At 32.8% G+C, this 15,930-nt stretch overlaps 1 protein-coding gene across 2 annotated transcripts in view; it reads right to left on the bottom strand.

The window, feature by feature from the left end:
- Positions 1-6,420: 6,420 nt before the first annotated feature.
- Positions 6,421-15,930, bottom strand: part of LOC124367643 (putative inorganic phosphate cotransporter) — a 62,415-nt gene continuing 52,905 nt past the window's right edge. For both annotated transcript variants that reach the window (XM_046824628.1, XM_046824627.1), the window contains exons 4-9: positions 14,952-15,039; positions 13,201-13,424; positions 9,390-9,539; positions 8,625-8,757; positions 6,995-7,236; positions 6,421-6,558 (exon numbers count right to left, since the gene is read on the bottom strand). In XM_046824628.1, the coding sequence (XP_046680584.1) occupies positions 6,427-6,558; positions 6,995-7,236; positions 8,625-8,757; positions 9,390-9,539; positions 13,201-13,424; positions 14,952-15,039 (969 nt within the window). In that variant the 3' untranslated portion in view covers positions 6,421-6,426. The remainder of the gene's footprint in view (positions 6,559-6,994; positions 7,237-8,624; positions 8,758-9,389; positions 9,540-13,200; positions 13,425-14,951; positions 15,040-15,930) is intronic.

Genomic DNA, 15,930 nt, shown 5'->3' on the forward strand with positions numbered 1-15,930 from the left:
CTTTAAAAACTCCACACACTAATAACCTCAGGGTCTCAAATTCCAGGAACCCCAGAATAACATTGAAGTAGGATGATAACCTTGAATCATTACAACTCTATCACTTGACATATGTCAATTACATAATTGACAATTATAATTATATAATTGAACATGTTAAAGCAATGCTCGCTTGCATAAATAACTTTTCTCTATTAAAAAACATCTTTCGTACAATTATGACACCAATTTAGTTTGAACTCCTTTATTTATAAATGTCCAAATACTATAAAATTCTTTAAATGGTAGTACTTAATTAAAATTTGCTCAATTCAATCTTACAAATGCATTTATTACAAATGAATGGTTAAATGCGGTTAAATAATTTGTATATAGGTGCACTGATATTGATTGTCATTTATTTACATAGATTAATCAATTATATTGAGACTCTTTATGAATGAATTAAAATGCTTTGGATTAAATTGAAGTGATAACATCATTAATCACCATCATTTAACACAATTTATAGAAGGACTGACAGAAGTCTTTCCGATTAGACTGCATCCGAAAATCTTACTAATCACACAAATTAGTGGAAGTAGTAAATCAGTTTGCTTCATCTTACTTAATAAGATCTGAAGGTTAATGTTCTATTTGACCGGTTCTGCTGTATTGAACCTCATTTTCTTAAACTCATCGCAGAACACGAGGATCGGTTGAATCTCCGCTTCCTGAAAGACTGGAGGAAGCTCAGATAGTGGCACCTTAGGAAGTACTTTAGCAGTTACTTCAAAACTCAAAAAAAGTATTTGTTTTATTTCACTGAGCTATAGGTATGGGTTCTATGAATTGTACATTTTTCACAGTATTAGAGAGATTATACGATTAAAACAAGTAGAATACATTAATGAACATTGCGAAAGACGTAGCCAGCGAGGGGGTTCAGGGAGTCCATAACCCCACAAATTTTAATTATATTCAACTACTATTTTTAGGAAACGATTGTTATTATTTAAATAATTCAGTAGTACTGACATGTACTGCTGAAAGATCGTTCACAAATTGAACATTGAGAAGGGTCAAGAACTGTTTAAGGAACAAAATGGGTACTGAGTGGTTGACTACACTTGCCTTACTGTCTGTCCAGAACAGGAAATATCAGTCGTCGTGACCTGCCCCACAATCTTTTTCTGGGATATGCTCTTGATCTCAGCGTCTATTTTCATATTTCACACAGTATGAAACATGTTGGCTAAAATTTACAATTTGTATTATATACTATTAATATGTCATATCTAAACGGTATTTCAAAATACTAGTATAAGAAACCTTTTTATAAAAACAGCCCTAATTATTTTCCTCGCGGAGAAGGAATGTTGTTATGATTTTCCTCAAGTATTCATAAGTAGCACATCATAAAAACCTCTATGTATGTTACCATAAAAATTTTCTAACTTAATTCCCTTTAATTTGTTAGCCTATTATTCACACTGATAAGGGAACTTTCTAAACCATCAAAAGAGTCAAAAGGTTAGAACAAGTCCCCGCCTTTAAGGTTTATCTTAATTTACTCTACCAACGAAGCAGCCTTGTTAATGGAGCGTACTTAATTTGTTACAAATATGTAATGCAATATAGTCATAATACAAGTGGAGTAAACAACATAACATAATATAAACTGTTAAACAAGAATACTAATTTAGTGAGAGTACAAACAACAATAAACAATAGCGCTTAACTAACCTGGAGGTCTCGACATTGTATGAGGAAGTGCACCACGAGCACACGTGTAAGCTACTACTGATAACTTGTCTCACTCACGCCAATCAAATATACAGAACAATAGAATCGGGTCATGCTAAAAGGGGATCAGTCAAAAAATATGAAAATTGAGATAACAATGAATTTGTATTCCTAGGACCAAATTACATCTTTTCACGCTAAAAGGTGATCAGTCTGATGCATGGTTACTACAGAAACCAGTGCATAGACGTAATCAATTCATGCTAAAAGGAGCTCAGTCACTGACTGATCCCCTTGTAGCACAATTTGGGTGTGGAGTCAACAAGCCAGCCAGCTGTCACACGGATCACTACTCGCTAGTTCGCTACCTAAACCTAACCTACAAAACGAATGTTGATTTTGATCATTTCGCATACAATCACAGCTTTTAAAGGAAATATTTTTAATTGATTTGCTTAAGCACGGTGAAAAATGATTGAAGATGAAAGTGAAGAAAATATCGAATGTAATCAAGGAAGAAAAAGGAAGGCAAACAAAGATTTGTGGAAGAGAAATAAAACAAAAGCTGCTAGACTACAAGGTGAAGAATTTTTCGATAGTAACAGCTGATCAACAATGGTATTCTGTACTGTTACGTTAGAACTGTGTATTAGTGGTGTTTTGCAAGCTACAGCAGGAGATCGGGTTCTGTGAATCGTGTTATTAAATGCAATTTTTCTGTGAGTTATAATTCGATTGTTTATTCAGCGAAAAAAATGCCTTACTTATTTACATCAGAGGAATACGCTGATATGGTTTTTATTTTGGGTTACTGTAATGGTAATGCTAGAGCTGCTGTAGAAGAATATGAACTACGTTACCCTAATAGGAGGATTCCAGATACCAAAACAATTTCAGGAACTTTTCGTACTCTTCGGGAAACAGGATCACTACCAAGTACTAGAACCAATTATGAACGAGCTGTCCAACTTGATGATGATATGAGCTAAAACAAGAATATAATTTTTCAACAGGATGTCTTTAAAATAGTATTAATGATATAGGTATTGATTTCATAATCTATTCCTTGAAATAGCTTAAATCATCGGTTTAGCACATACTTATGTTAAACCTTCAAAAACTCCACACACTAATAACCTCAGGGTCTCAAATTCCAGGAACCCCAGAATAACATTAGAATAGGATGATAACCTTGATTTGAATCATTACAACTCTATCACGTGACATATAATTGAACATGTTAAAGCCCTGCTCGCTTGCATACATAACTTTTCTCTATTAAAAAACATATTTTCGTACAATTATGAAACCAATTTAGTTTGAACTCCTTTATTTATAAATGTCCAGAGTAGAAGGGTACTATAAAATACTCTAAATGATAGTCCTTAATTAAAATTTGCTCAATTCAATCTTACAAATGTATTTATTACAAATGAATGGTTACGTGCGGTTAAATAATTTGTATATAGGTGCACTGATATTGATTGTCATTTATTTACATAGATTAATCAATTATATTGAGACTCTTTATGAATGAATTAAAATGCTTTGGATTAAATTGAAGTGATAACACCATTAATCACCATCATTTAACACAATTTACAGAACGACTGACAGAAATCTTTCCGATTAGACTGCATCCGAAAATCTTACTAATCACACAAATTAGTGGAAGTAGTAAATCAGTTTGTTTCATCTTACTTAGTAAGATCTGAAGGTTAATGTTCTATTTGAGCGGTTCTGCTGTATTGAACTTCATTTTCTTAAACTCATCGCAGAACACGAGGATCGGTTGAATCTCCGCTTCCTGAAAGACTGGAAGAAGCTCAGATAGTGGCACCTTAGGAAGTACTTTAGCTGTTACTTCAAAACTAAAAAAAGAATGCTTGTTTTATTTCACTGAGCTATAGCTATGGGTTATATAAATTGTACATTTTTCACAGTATTAGAGAGATTATACGATTAAATCAAGTAGAATACATTAATGAACACAGCGAAGGACGTAGCTAGCGAGAGGGTCCAGGGAGTCCAGAACCTCAAACATTTTTATAATATTTAAGTACTATTTTATGGAACGATTCTTATTATTTCAATAATTTATTAGTAACGACATGTATTGCTGAAAGATCGTTCACAACTTGAACATTGAGAAGGGTCAATAACTGTTTAAGGAACAAAGTGGGTACTGAGTGGTTGACTACACTTGCCTTACTTTCTGTCCAGAACAGGAAATATCAGTCGTCGTGACCTCCCCCACAATTTTTTCTTGGCTATGCTCTTGATCTCAGCGTCTATTTTCATATTTCACACAGTATGAAACATGTTGGCTAAAATTTATAATTTGTATTATATAATATTAATATGTCTAATATATCTAAACGGTATTTCAAAATACTAGTATAAGAAACCTTTCTCTAAAAACAGCCCAAAGCATTTTCCTCGTGGAGAAGGAACGTTATTATGATTTTCCTCAAGTATTCCTATATAGCACATCATTAAAACATATACCTATTTTAACATCACAATAACATAATTCCCTTTAATTTGTTAGCCTATTATTCACACTGATAAGGGAACTGTCTAAACCGTTAAAAAGAGTCAAAAGGTTAGAACAAGTCCTTGCCTATCAGGTTTATCTTAATATACTCGATCAACAAAGCATCCTTATTAATGGAGCGTACTTAATTTTTTTACAAATATTTAATGCAATATAAATAGTCGTAATACAAGTGGAGTAAACAACATAACATAACATAAACTGTTAAACAAGAATACTAATTTAGTGAGAGTACAAACAACAATAAACAATAGAGCCTAACTAACCTGGAGGACTCGACATCGCGTGAGGAAATGCACCTTGAGCACACAAGTAAGCTACTACTGATAACTTGGCTTATTCACGCCAATCAAATATGCAGAACAATAGTTTCTGAGCCAGATTGATTGGCGTACGCGTCACACAAATGGTTATCAAAGATTAATTTATACTTCGCATGAAAGATTACCTCGAAATTTATAGTACATATTAAATGTTGTATTCTTGTTTTTATTAAATAGATAGTTTTTTGTAATAAAATATAATCTTCATTGATAATTTTATTTAATTATACAAGGATATTATACAAAATTAAAGGATTTTGAACAATACTTAGTTTTTAACCAAATTAATTCATTCTGTCCATTCTAACCGAATTAAGATTAACAAGTTTATACATACAGGTATGTGTTGTTAAATTAAACCATTGATGAAATAATTTGACAGTGATTTTCGTGATGATCAAAGTTGCTCCTCATTGTTTCCTTTTGGATTTTAGCCTGATCAACGAAAATATAACGACCTTGGGGTTATTACAGACTATTAGTTAGTTCGTGTCTTAAATGTTAACGCCCAGGAGGAATCAGCGGATTTTCAGAATATACTCGCATCGTAACATTAAGTAATTAATTAGTTATGTATATCAATAGCTGAAAGTTTATTCTTTGAAAGGCACGTACAGGTATATATACAAATATTTAAATTAATGACTCTAAATAGTTTGCACATTCTACTATCATTTTCTGAACCCAACAATCATGCCTTCAAGTATCACTCTCTTTTGAAAAATCGCATCAAAACAAACTAACAGGGTACAAGTAAGGAAGCACGAAACAAAGGATTCATATTTAGATTTTTAGCCATTTATGGAATAATGGATATAGTTGAATAAGTTTAGATATAGTTGGATATATACAATTCCTATAAAAAACAAAGAAAAATCCTTTAAAAATATTTCTGCACTTGTAAATCTTCTTGTAAAATTGATACAAGAAGTATATTGATCATAAATATATCAACGTAGAACATAAATGTTAACTGATATTAAACTTCAATTTAAAGTTTTGGAGCCTTAATTCAAAGCAAATATATATCATAACTTACAGTACATCTCAACAAATCACTTCATATTTTATCGTATTGAAAAAAGATAAAAAATAATAGGGATATAAATTTTTAACCATAATGGGAGTTATGGCTAAAACAAATAGCCTGTTAACAAATTTTGGAGAGTTATCATTTTGTATACAAAAATCTAAATAAAACCTTTTAAAAACAGAATCTGTCTTATAGTGTTAAAACCTGAACATGAGGTGAAACATGCACAAACAAATACAACTGTTTTTCTTTACTTCGGGATGGAAATTAATAGTCTGGGTTGAAATCTATGTCTGCAGCCTAGATAATATTAGTATATGATTAGTAGTACCTGACTTTTCAGATAATACAGCTTACTTCCATATGGTGACTGTGTTTAGCATCGGATGCAATATCTTCTCATAGACTAACAAAACCATCTCGCACTGTATCAAATGTTCCATGTACTCTGGTTGAAAATTACCGAGTTATGTTATCACACTGCTCGCATAATCACAAACTTGGCTTATTTTTCTGATTGTACTTCAAAAAATTCCCATTTCTCTAGAGCTATAGCTCCACCCGTTTCCCATTACTATTGTAGGGCCTGTACCAACTTCTCCCATTTTTCTAGCGCTCAAATATTTTGCTGGGAATGAGTAGGATACGTCTGGAAATAAAATTAGCTTGTCCTTTCTACTATAAAAGACATTCTAATCGGTTGTGGTTTTAAATACTAATAAGTAATAAAAACAATGCAATATAATAGGCGTAGTTAGTTTACGTCCTACATTTTATGGATGCTCTCATTATGTTTTTACATGAAGAGGATTGTTCCAGGGCTGAACATCAGAAGATCCGAATACTATAAAGATCAAGTTTCCCACGAAGAATATACCTGCGGAGATGTAAAAAGCAATCATCCACTCGTCTCTACTGGCCTAGAAAATATAATTTATTATTAGTTTATTTTTAAGGATATTTTGAAATTCATATTTTGTATTGAACTTAACTAATACATTAAAACTCTACCATTACAACTGATGCTGCGCTCTTCATCATTAAAAAAATCGCCAAATAATGTCAATGAATTCAATAAAGAATTTTTTTACTGTTTGAAAATATAAGTTTACTTCCAAAAATTGCATCTTCAAAATTGATATGATTTTCAAAAACTATATAAAATATTATTTTATGACATATTTAAGACATTGTACTTTTGTATTAGAAAAGAAATGGTAGAATATTTAGCACAGAAATAGAATTGTAGTAGTAATAACTATAAATAGAATTGTAGTAGTAATAACTATATGAATAGTTTCATAAGCAATGAAACTAAATGGTTAATGGGCGTTAAATGTTGAGTAATCTTCTCACCTCGTCTTTGACTATGAAACCGGTAACCATCGGAGCGAGGAAAGATGAAATGTTGCCCAGACAGTTGACGATTCCCATAAGAACACCTGAGAAGTTTGGGGAAAGATCAAGGGCGGTTGCCAGGTACCCCATATAGATGCCAGCTCCTAGGGACACCGATGTGGTGAGAAGAACTACAGCTCCAGTGACACTGCTAGAGATGAACGACATTCCCACAAGAGCAGCCGCACCTCCGCAGTGGGCTGTAAACAAAATTTATATGTGAATTTTACTGAGAAATTCCTCAGGTTACTTAACCTAACCTGACGTAAACTATTATTATTTTATTTAAGAATTAAAATATCACACAGTTTGCTTTCAAAATATGGCAAAATATTGTTGAATGTGTTCAGATTGCTTTAATAATTACTGAATCCTTTCTTCACTAAAACATTTTTGTACATTTCTAATTTACGTAGATCTCTGAAAAAATGCTGCAAATTTTTAAGTTTGCTTTCCCATTAAATGCTTTCAAGGGATGTGGTTACGTTTATTTACTTTTTTCGATAGTAATAAATAATATAGCCTACGATAGTAAGATTAAGCCATATTTATTGTCAGAGTGTTAGCAAAGCCTATTTTACGCGGAGTTAGAAAATTGTAATTTCTGTCCTTACGATATCATGAAAACGATGGACAAGATCTATAAACTTAAATTTTATTTATGATACCTGATTTATAAAAAGGTAACACTGAGTTCAATGACGGTTCTATGGGATTTTGTTGAACGTTAATTGATATTTCTACACTGGTTTACCATGAAGGTAACGAAAAAATGGCAGAGTAAATAAATACAAAACAAAACGTATTCTTATCATATGCGGTTGTATAAACATGTGACATTTTTATTCATAGACTAAAATGAAACAGTGGAAAGTCAATATTAAAAGTCGGTGAGAAGACTTTATTCCTGCGCATTATTGGGTTGTAATATCTATTTTACCGCAACTCCTATTATTTAAATATTCTGTTAGGAAACCTAACATAATATACAAATATGGATTAAAAAATTGTTCATGTTCAAACTATAAATTTGGCAAAAAAACTTAATTTATAAATAGAAAAGAGTGAAATTATTGCCCATGCATGTCTAACCATAAAAACTGGCTGAACGTCATTGAAGATGTAGGCTAAGACCATTTTGATAGCGTGTATGTAGCTGGGTGTAAACATTTATTTTCTGTAAAGTTGTGTGTCTGTTTATCTGTCCGGAGGACATTTTGAGAATGAAATTATTTGAAACTATAGATTTAAAATGTTGCATGTAACCTCAGCGAAGTCCGTTACGTGACAAGTGGTGTTGCGTACAACTACCTTGTGGTTTATATAAATACGGGTTTTGTCTTAGGACATTTCTTTCGAGACTACGGTCTCTCGTGAATTAAATTACGAAGATTGTGAAAATATCCACACTCTACACAAATATGGAGGCCTCCAATAAGAAATCATCTTTGTAAAGCCATTAAGGGGTGTTTTAAAAGTACCCTTCCTGTTAACACAGGTAACGAATATTCCGTATGTATCCCTGGACTTCATTTTATCTTAAAGAGTAATACTTATCAAAAATGAAAGATAATGAGCTTATCTTTACCTAAACTGTTCCATATCTTCCTGGATGCGCTAAGTGGCAGGATACGTCTGGCGTTGATGTAGTCTGCAGCCCAGGAAAATACAAAAGTCAGTAGACACATGATCAAGTAAGGAAGAGAAGATATGAGGCCATTCTAAAAAATTCGTATCATCTTCTTAGTACGCAGAAAAAAAAGTTGTCTATGGTTCTAAACGATGATAAATGGGAAAAATATGTTTTACGATTATCGTGAACAATAAAATAACTTGCTGAAATATTAACCCAAACGTGAATGAGATAAACGCTCGATTTTATTTAGATTATAAAAATGGGCTATTTTTAATACCAAAAGTCTTTATTAAAGAGAATCTAATTTCTAAGCTTCATTTTTTACAATATAGTCGTAACGTACAGGTTGCTTCATCACTGATTTCGGGCAGTGAGTGATTAAATGTATTGGCTGAATTACGTTTGTCTTCTGTCTATCTGACTGAACCGAGAAAATTTTGCATGAAGCTCATTTTTACAAATATGCACCATCGAGGTGCATGCCTCTTAATATGACTTGGCTGAGCGTTAGCGAAAATCTTTAAGTTGGTTTCTTGGCTAACCATGACGGCAAACAGAATATTGTAGAATAAACAAATTGAGTAAAATCATAAGATACAACATGTGACATAGAAATATACTTTTGCAAACTCAGCAAAGCCTGTTAAGCTATAGGTGGTGTGGCGTACTCGTACTTTTTACTAATCTTAGTAATGTACAATAATAAAAATAACTCACACTTTTCAAGTCAAAACGAAGAACGTGACTTAGGTAGTTTGGTAGCTGTGTGAGAAGCATCCAGTAGCCCCAGTTCTGGCAGAAGTGTACGGTGATAAGAGCCAAAACAGGTACTGACGTCATAATAGACTTCCATGGAGTCGTAAAGTGCTACACGTAAAACAAAGAGAACCAAGTAAAAAAATAAACAATATAACATTGGATTCCGCATCTATTCTTAACCAAACCAATACTTATATGCCACACACGTTTACGGAACTTTCTGGACCCGAACACTATTGAATCCTTAATTATTGACGGAACTACTCTACCATACTACGAAACAGTGAAAAATCTTGGTTTGACATTTAACTCGAATTTGACTTGGACGGAAGCGGTGAGGGATATATGTAAAAAAGTCTTCGCATCTGTCCACTCACTGAAACGCTTACAAAGATTTCTACCTGAACGGATCAAACTACTGTTGACAAAATCACTAGTACTTCCACACTTCAATTACTGCAACTCTGTGATGAATGACATGACGGTAGCACTTAGTGAGAAGCTGCAAAGGACTGAAAACTACTGTTTACGTTACGTTTATGATGTGAGACGAGACCAACACATTACACCGTACTATATTCAGGGAAATATTTTGAAATTAAAAGAACAACGATCAATCAAAATACTAAATTTAGTTCATTCAATTTTACAATCTGGATTTCCAAAATATTTTTCAAACTATTTCCAATTTATATCTCATGATAGTGTAAGAAGCACTCGCTCTGGTTCTCGTACCTTAAGAATGCCCCAACACAGGACTGTAGTATTTGATAGATCTTTTCAAGTGATGGGTTGTCGTCTGTGGAACTCCCTCCCCCAAGAAATCACTTTCCATTGAGGGAGATCGGCGGTTTGTGGCGGCACTGAAACGTTTTGTACCATGAACGGTTGGTCGGGGCGGGTCCGTCCTAGGGGTCTGTGGGTGTGGTGCTGGCATTGTGTGTGAGGAGTGTGAGTAAGACAAACTGCATATATATTATTTATTTCAAAAATATTCTTATTATATATTTATAAATTATTGTTATTAGGTATTAATTATAGTTTTTGGTTATTATTAAAGATGGAAGTTGTAGTATTATTTTGTGTCATGATTGTATACTTATATTTTTATTTATTTTTATTTAGAAGTATCATATTTATAATTTTTTTAGTGTTTAGATTAATGTTTGATTTAATGTATTTAGTAAGGTATATTAGTGTCAATATTAATTTGGTTAATATTTGTCATGTTGTTTATTGTTCTGCTTATTGATCAGACAGGTTAAGTGTAAGAAAGGGCCATGAGGCCCTAACTTTGCCTGTTTAAATAAACAAATTTTCATTTCATTTCATTTATTCTATTGTTGCAAATTTGTACCAATTATGAGCTTATAGGTTAAAGGAATTTTTAAGTAAGGGAGTTATTAATTAATGATCACTTGCAGATGCAATTTACTGTAGATAGTTTTAATATTAAAAATGTATTAACAGATATCGATACTAATGCACACATGTACTTTGGTAATTTGTTTTAAATAAACTGTAATTGATTCTTACATTATGACATTTACAAAATAGAGTCCTCTATTAATAGAGAACAATTATTTAATTACTTGTGTGATTTTTATTTATACTAATTAATAAAATGGTTATTTATACTTACTTTCACAAAAACAGTACAACTACTATAACAATCTCATTGCACACTCTCGTTGTCCAATTTTAATCATTACAGTGTCAAATTATCGTGTAAACTATAAGAAATAACTAGACAGTATGAAGCCTTACACGTTGGCATTACTCATTTGTGTATTAAAAATTAATTTCAAAACCAAAACAATACACAGAAATATAATATGATATCAAGTGTAATGTGTGAGGCTAGTATAGTGGTATCCTTTATTTACGTTTATGTCTCGTAAGTCCTAACTCTTCAATATCTGTCATTAATAATCTGAAAATATGGTCATTATAGTCCACGCGGGCCATCTTTCTGTTAATGTGCTTCAGATTTAAAAGACGATAGCTTATTGAAATCCATTAAAAATCACCCAACATTTTCTGAGTGTTGCAGGCACGATAAAACCATTACTTAATGGTAATTCCAAAGTAGAGTAAGAATTCGTTTGATTGTAGAGTAAATGGCATCACTGATATAGAATTATTTAGAATCTAAACTAGTCATCTTAGAAACCTTAAATGAAACCTCAGTCATAGCCAATGAGTTCGTGTATAGTACGCCTACAAACAAAAAGAAACTTAGGGTAGATTTACCCTATATTTTATATCTGGACTTTTGCAACCTTCAGATACCGAACGATCAGACCCCTAAAAGCTTCTGACGTCTGAGTATACACCTCCTCCGGGTTGGCTTAACCTCTAGAAGCTCCGAGCTACTATAATATGAATTATCTGTATCTCTCAGTCCCATACACCACACACTGGCATATAGAAGTCTCCGAAATTATACAGTCACATGTATCTGGGTATATCCGAATCCCGAGTGATACTCTTTTCAAAGATTTCGTGGACAAACTGGCTTGTGGTGTATATTTTCTTTGTCTGTTTTTACCATTTACAACAATCCATTCTTTGCAAGCCCCCATTTTAGTAATTAACAAGTAACTGCAATTGTAAGCTCTATTCCCATCTCATGAGGGTTCTTTCAGAAGTTTATAAACCAGCCAGAGCGAAAGCAAAACCAAGATAATGTACAATTTCGTGTGTGTGTGTGAAAATACAGGACAGATTGGTAGGAACTGTTTTCAAAAGGAAAATCTGATGAGCATTTTATAATAAATCAAAATCGAGCTGTGGTTTTTTAAAAATGTGGGTAGATACAGAAATGTAAATCATGACAAAGAAAATAGACAGAACCGGCAGGCCAGTAGTTCAAACCTCAATGCATTAAAGCATCGTAAACAGATGTACACATTACCGGTAATAAAAGCTGACTTGGCTAAACACAGTTATCAAAACATATTAATTTGATACTGGACATTGCCCGTAGGATTATCCAGTGATATAAAAGAATAAAAAGTTGTTTTGCTACTGCCGATTATCAGGAACGGAAATTAAAAGAGGAAATAGCATATAAGATAATATTAAACACAAAGTATTTTTTATAAAATTATATGTTTCTAACACACTTAAGTCTTAATCAAATTAAGCGATACTCTGGAGAGCAATAAAATATGGTACATTTGCTGTTTGAAGTGTTCACTTGTTGATTCAACCACGCAAGATTTTATCATAGCTCTATTTATTAGGACAATTTCTCAGACCTGCCTATCATAGCAATGATCATAGTATAATTTCTTAAGAACTTGTCATATATTTGATGAATAATCTTCAAATTATAATGAATCTTTATTTAACAACATGTAATCTATTAGACGCTTTAAGAACTTTAAATCGAATTTGCTGAACGACTTTCAATACACATTAAACTTTTAAAATGGAAGATATCTTGATGTTTAGAAAATAAAAAAAGCAAAAATATCCAAACATTTCCAAAATTTACATCAAGAGATGTATGGCTATATGAATGAAGACCATAGTAGTATTTCATTATTTCATGTATTCTGTGATGACCATTATAAACTTTAAGCTGGAATCCATATAAGTAAAATTTTTATTAATTCTATAGGAACACCGAGTACAAAATCTAGTGAGTTACCTAAATGACGAATTTACTGATTTAATTAATATAAAATTCGTTTTATGTATCCTACATAATTTTAACTAATAATATAACTTCTAAGACGACGTAGTTGTATCATAAACTGACACTATTTTCAGTAGAAACTTGTGATAGTGAAGAAACTATGTAGTGACGCTCTCCGTCGCTGATGGTGGGGTGGCAGTCCGGAGAGTCGGCGCCTACAAACAGCCAGGCCACAGACCACAATACACCGCACAGTCCGGTACAGTAGAAGATACTGGGCCAGCCCCACGGACTGGCGGCCAAGTACCCGGCTATGGGCATTGTGAGAAAGGTACCGAATTGAATGCCTGAAACGTTCAAATTTCAAGCATTAATAATGAATGATGAATACAATTTGTATTACGTTTTTTTACTCTTAGTCAGAAGATGAAGAAAAATACAAATTTACGTGCATGTCAACCCCTTATGTGCCGGGTTTATCGGATAAAATAAAAAGAATAGGCAGAAAAAATAATATTTAGACCCTCTTTCAGAACACAAAACACTATAAGACAAAAATTCGTAAACCTTTTTCTCCCCCAAAAACGGCATACATTACTCAAAGAACTGTGTTTACAATATAACGTAAGGAATACAAACCACAATACCACTGAACGTGAGAATTAAAAAACACAAGAAAATACGAAAAAAAGTACAAATAGAAAAGTCTAAAATTGCTCGTCTTAAAATCATAATATTAAATGGCATGAAGCCAATATAATACACTATGAGCACAATTTCTACTTATTATTGAACTTCAGAAACATGCATATTTAATTACATAATACACTTATTGATAATTAGTGTTGTGTTTAATTTTTTATTAAGTGCATGTCTGTTTATGTTATGCAAGAAAAGTGTTTATATTAAATTAAAAGTAACCAAAGAATGCAACATTTATACTCTTTCATATTTCATTAATGCTTTTAATGAATAGAAAAAACATATTTTTCCATTCGTTTCTCACCCAATCAACCTTATGTTCCACTTATTACAGGAATTTCTGCTGTCGTGTAAATAATTTTCGCGTCGTAATTTTGTTAACGAAATGTTTAAAACAAACATATCTTTGTGGCTATTAATAGCCTATTTTAAACTATCTTTTTAAGTTGTTAAATCAAAGAAACGACTTGAAATTACACTAATGAACTATTTAACAGTTAAATTATTATTGATTAAGAAAAAAAACAAACGTATAACATGCAAACCGAAAACTAACCAATTTATGAGAGCAGTTCATATTTGATTTCACTTGTACTGTACGTTATCACTGTACATTTGTGTTTGATTGGGAATCATTATAACTATGAAAACTCATATTAAATAAGAAGTAAGTGTTTATCTAAGATATTTATAAATAGGTCGAGTCATCAACATATATTCTATATCTGCTATATTTTTAATTTACTCAATACAAAAAGCATTTTATAAACAGTCGACTATTTAAAAAACATAATTAACTGGTATTAAGGACTGTAACTATTGTAAAGTTTATTAAATGATCATGCTTTAAACTATAATACAATAATTATTGGCACTTACTTATTCTTCTCAAATGCTAAGCTCATCAGACTTCTGTTAAAAATAAAAGTAAATTTAATTACCATAATAGCTATATTCCCCTCGTAAAGGCTCTAGTTTATCGGGCGACTGTTATCGCTATATCTTTAATAGCCACAATAAGATTTTTATTTCAGCAAAACATTTAAAAGTAGAATTATGCAATATAAGATTAATAATGCAAATATCTAACAATTAGGCCAATATACTAATGACTAAAGTAAAAAAGGTATTCCGTCTGAATTAATAATATAGTAGTAAATTGCTATGTTTACCTACGAACACAAACGAGAATATCCTGCTTTTCTCCAATGGAGGGGCCCACTTGGAAGTATGGGCGTTGACGCATGGATAGAAAGCCCCCTGCAAGGATTTAGGAAGATAAGTCCTTTCTTCGTTAATAGTGAATTCGTAATACAATACAAAGTAATGCTGTATCAGGAAAATGGCCAGCCTAAGTCTGAATAGTTTCTGAGGGACTGTACAACCGCAGAGATTTTTTTTCCTACTCATATAACTAAAAGACTAATGGGGTTTACCTAGCATTTTTAGCAGAGCTCTACACTAGTTATGAGAAACAGTTGAGGTACTTTTCAAAGTTCATACAATATAGGATGGTAAATATCTCTATTTACTGGAGAGTTGGGGAATCGAACATCAACTGACAGCACCCTACACGCCTCAAGAGAATCCGGTGGAGTCCTAAAGACGATGATCGCACAGTACGTCAAAGAAGATCAACGGCTTTGGGACATACACTTGAACGAATTCAGGTACGCCCATGAACACCGCCGTACATGATTCTACGGGATTTACTCCAGCTTTATTAAATTTTGGACGGGAATTGCGGTTACCGAATGCAATCCATGGCCCCCTAGAGGTACAGAATGGGCAAGATGACTCCGAGTCTCGTGTGACAGATACGAACCGGAAAAGATTAGAAGCTTTCGCGAAACTGTACAAGCAATGCCATTCGAATTTAGAAAGAGCGAGTCGATCTCAGGCAAAATATTACAACCTAAGGCGGAGAGAGGAAAACTTCCGAGTTGGGGAGTTGGTGTGGCTGAAACAACACCATCTCTCGTCGGCGATTGACTCTTTCTCCTCGAAGCTAGCGGCGAAATACGACGGGCCTTATAAAATTGTAGAAAAGTTCGGATCAAACATCTATAGCCTCTGTGGTCGAAAAAGGAATGTGCTACGAGCTCACGTCAAAGACTTAAAGAAATATGTCAAATAAGAAGCCGTACCAAG

The sequence above is a fragment of the Homalodisca vitripennis genome, chromosome 8, assembly GCF_021130785.1.
Source record: "Homalodisca vitripennis isolate AUS2020 chromosome 8, UT_GWSS_2.1, whole genome shotgun sequence".
NCBI lineage: Eukaryota > Metazoa > Arthropoda > Insecta > Hemiptera > Cicadellidae > Homalodisca > Homalodisca vitripennis.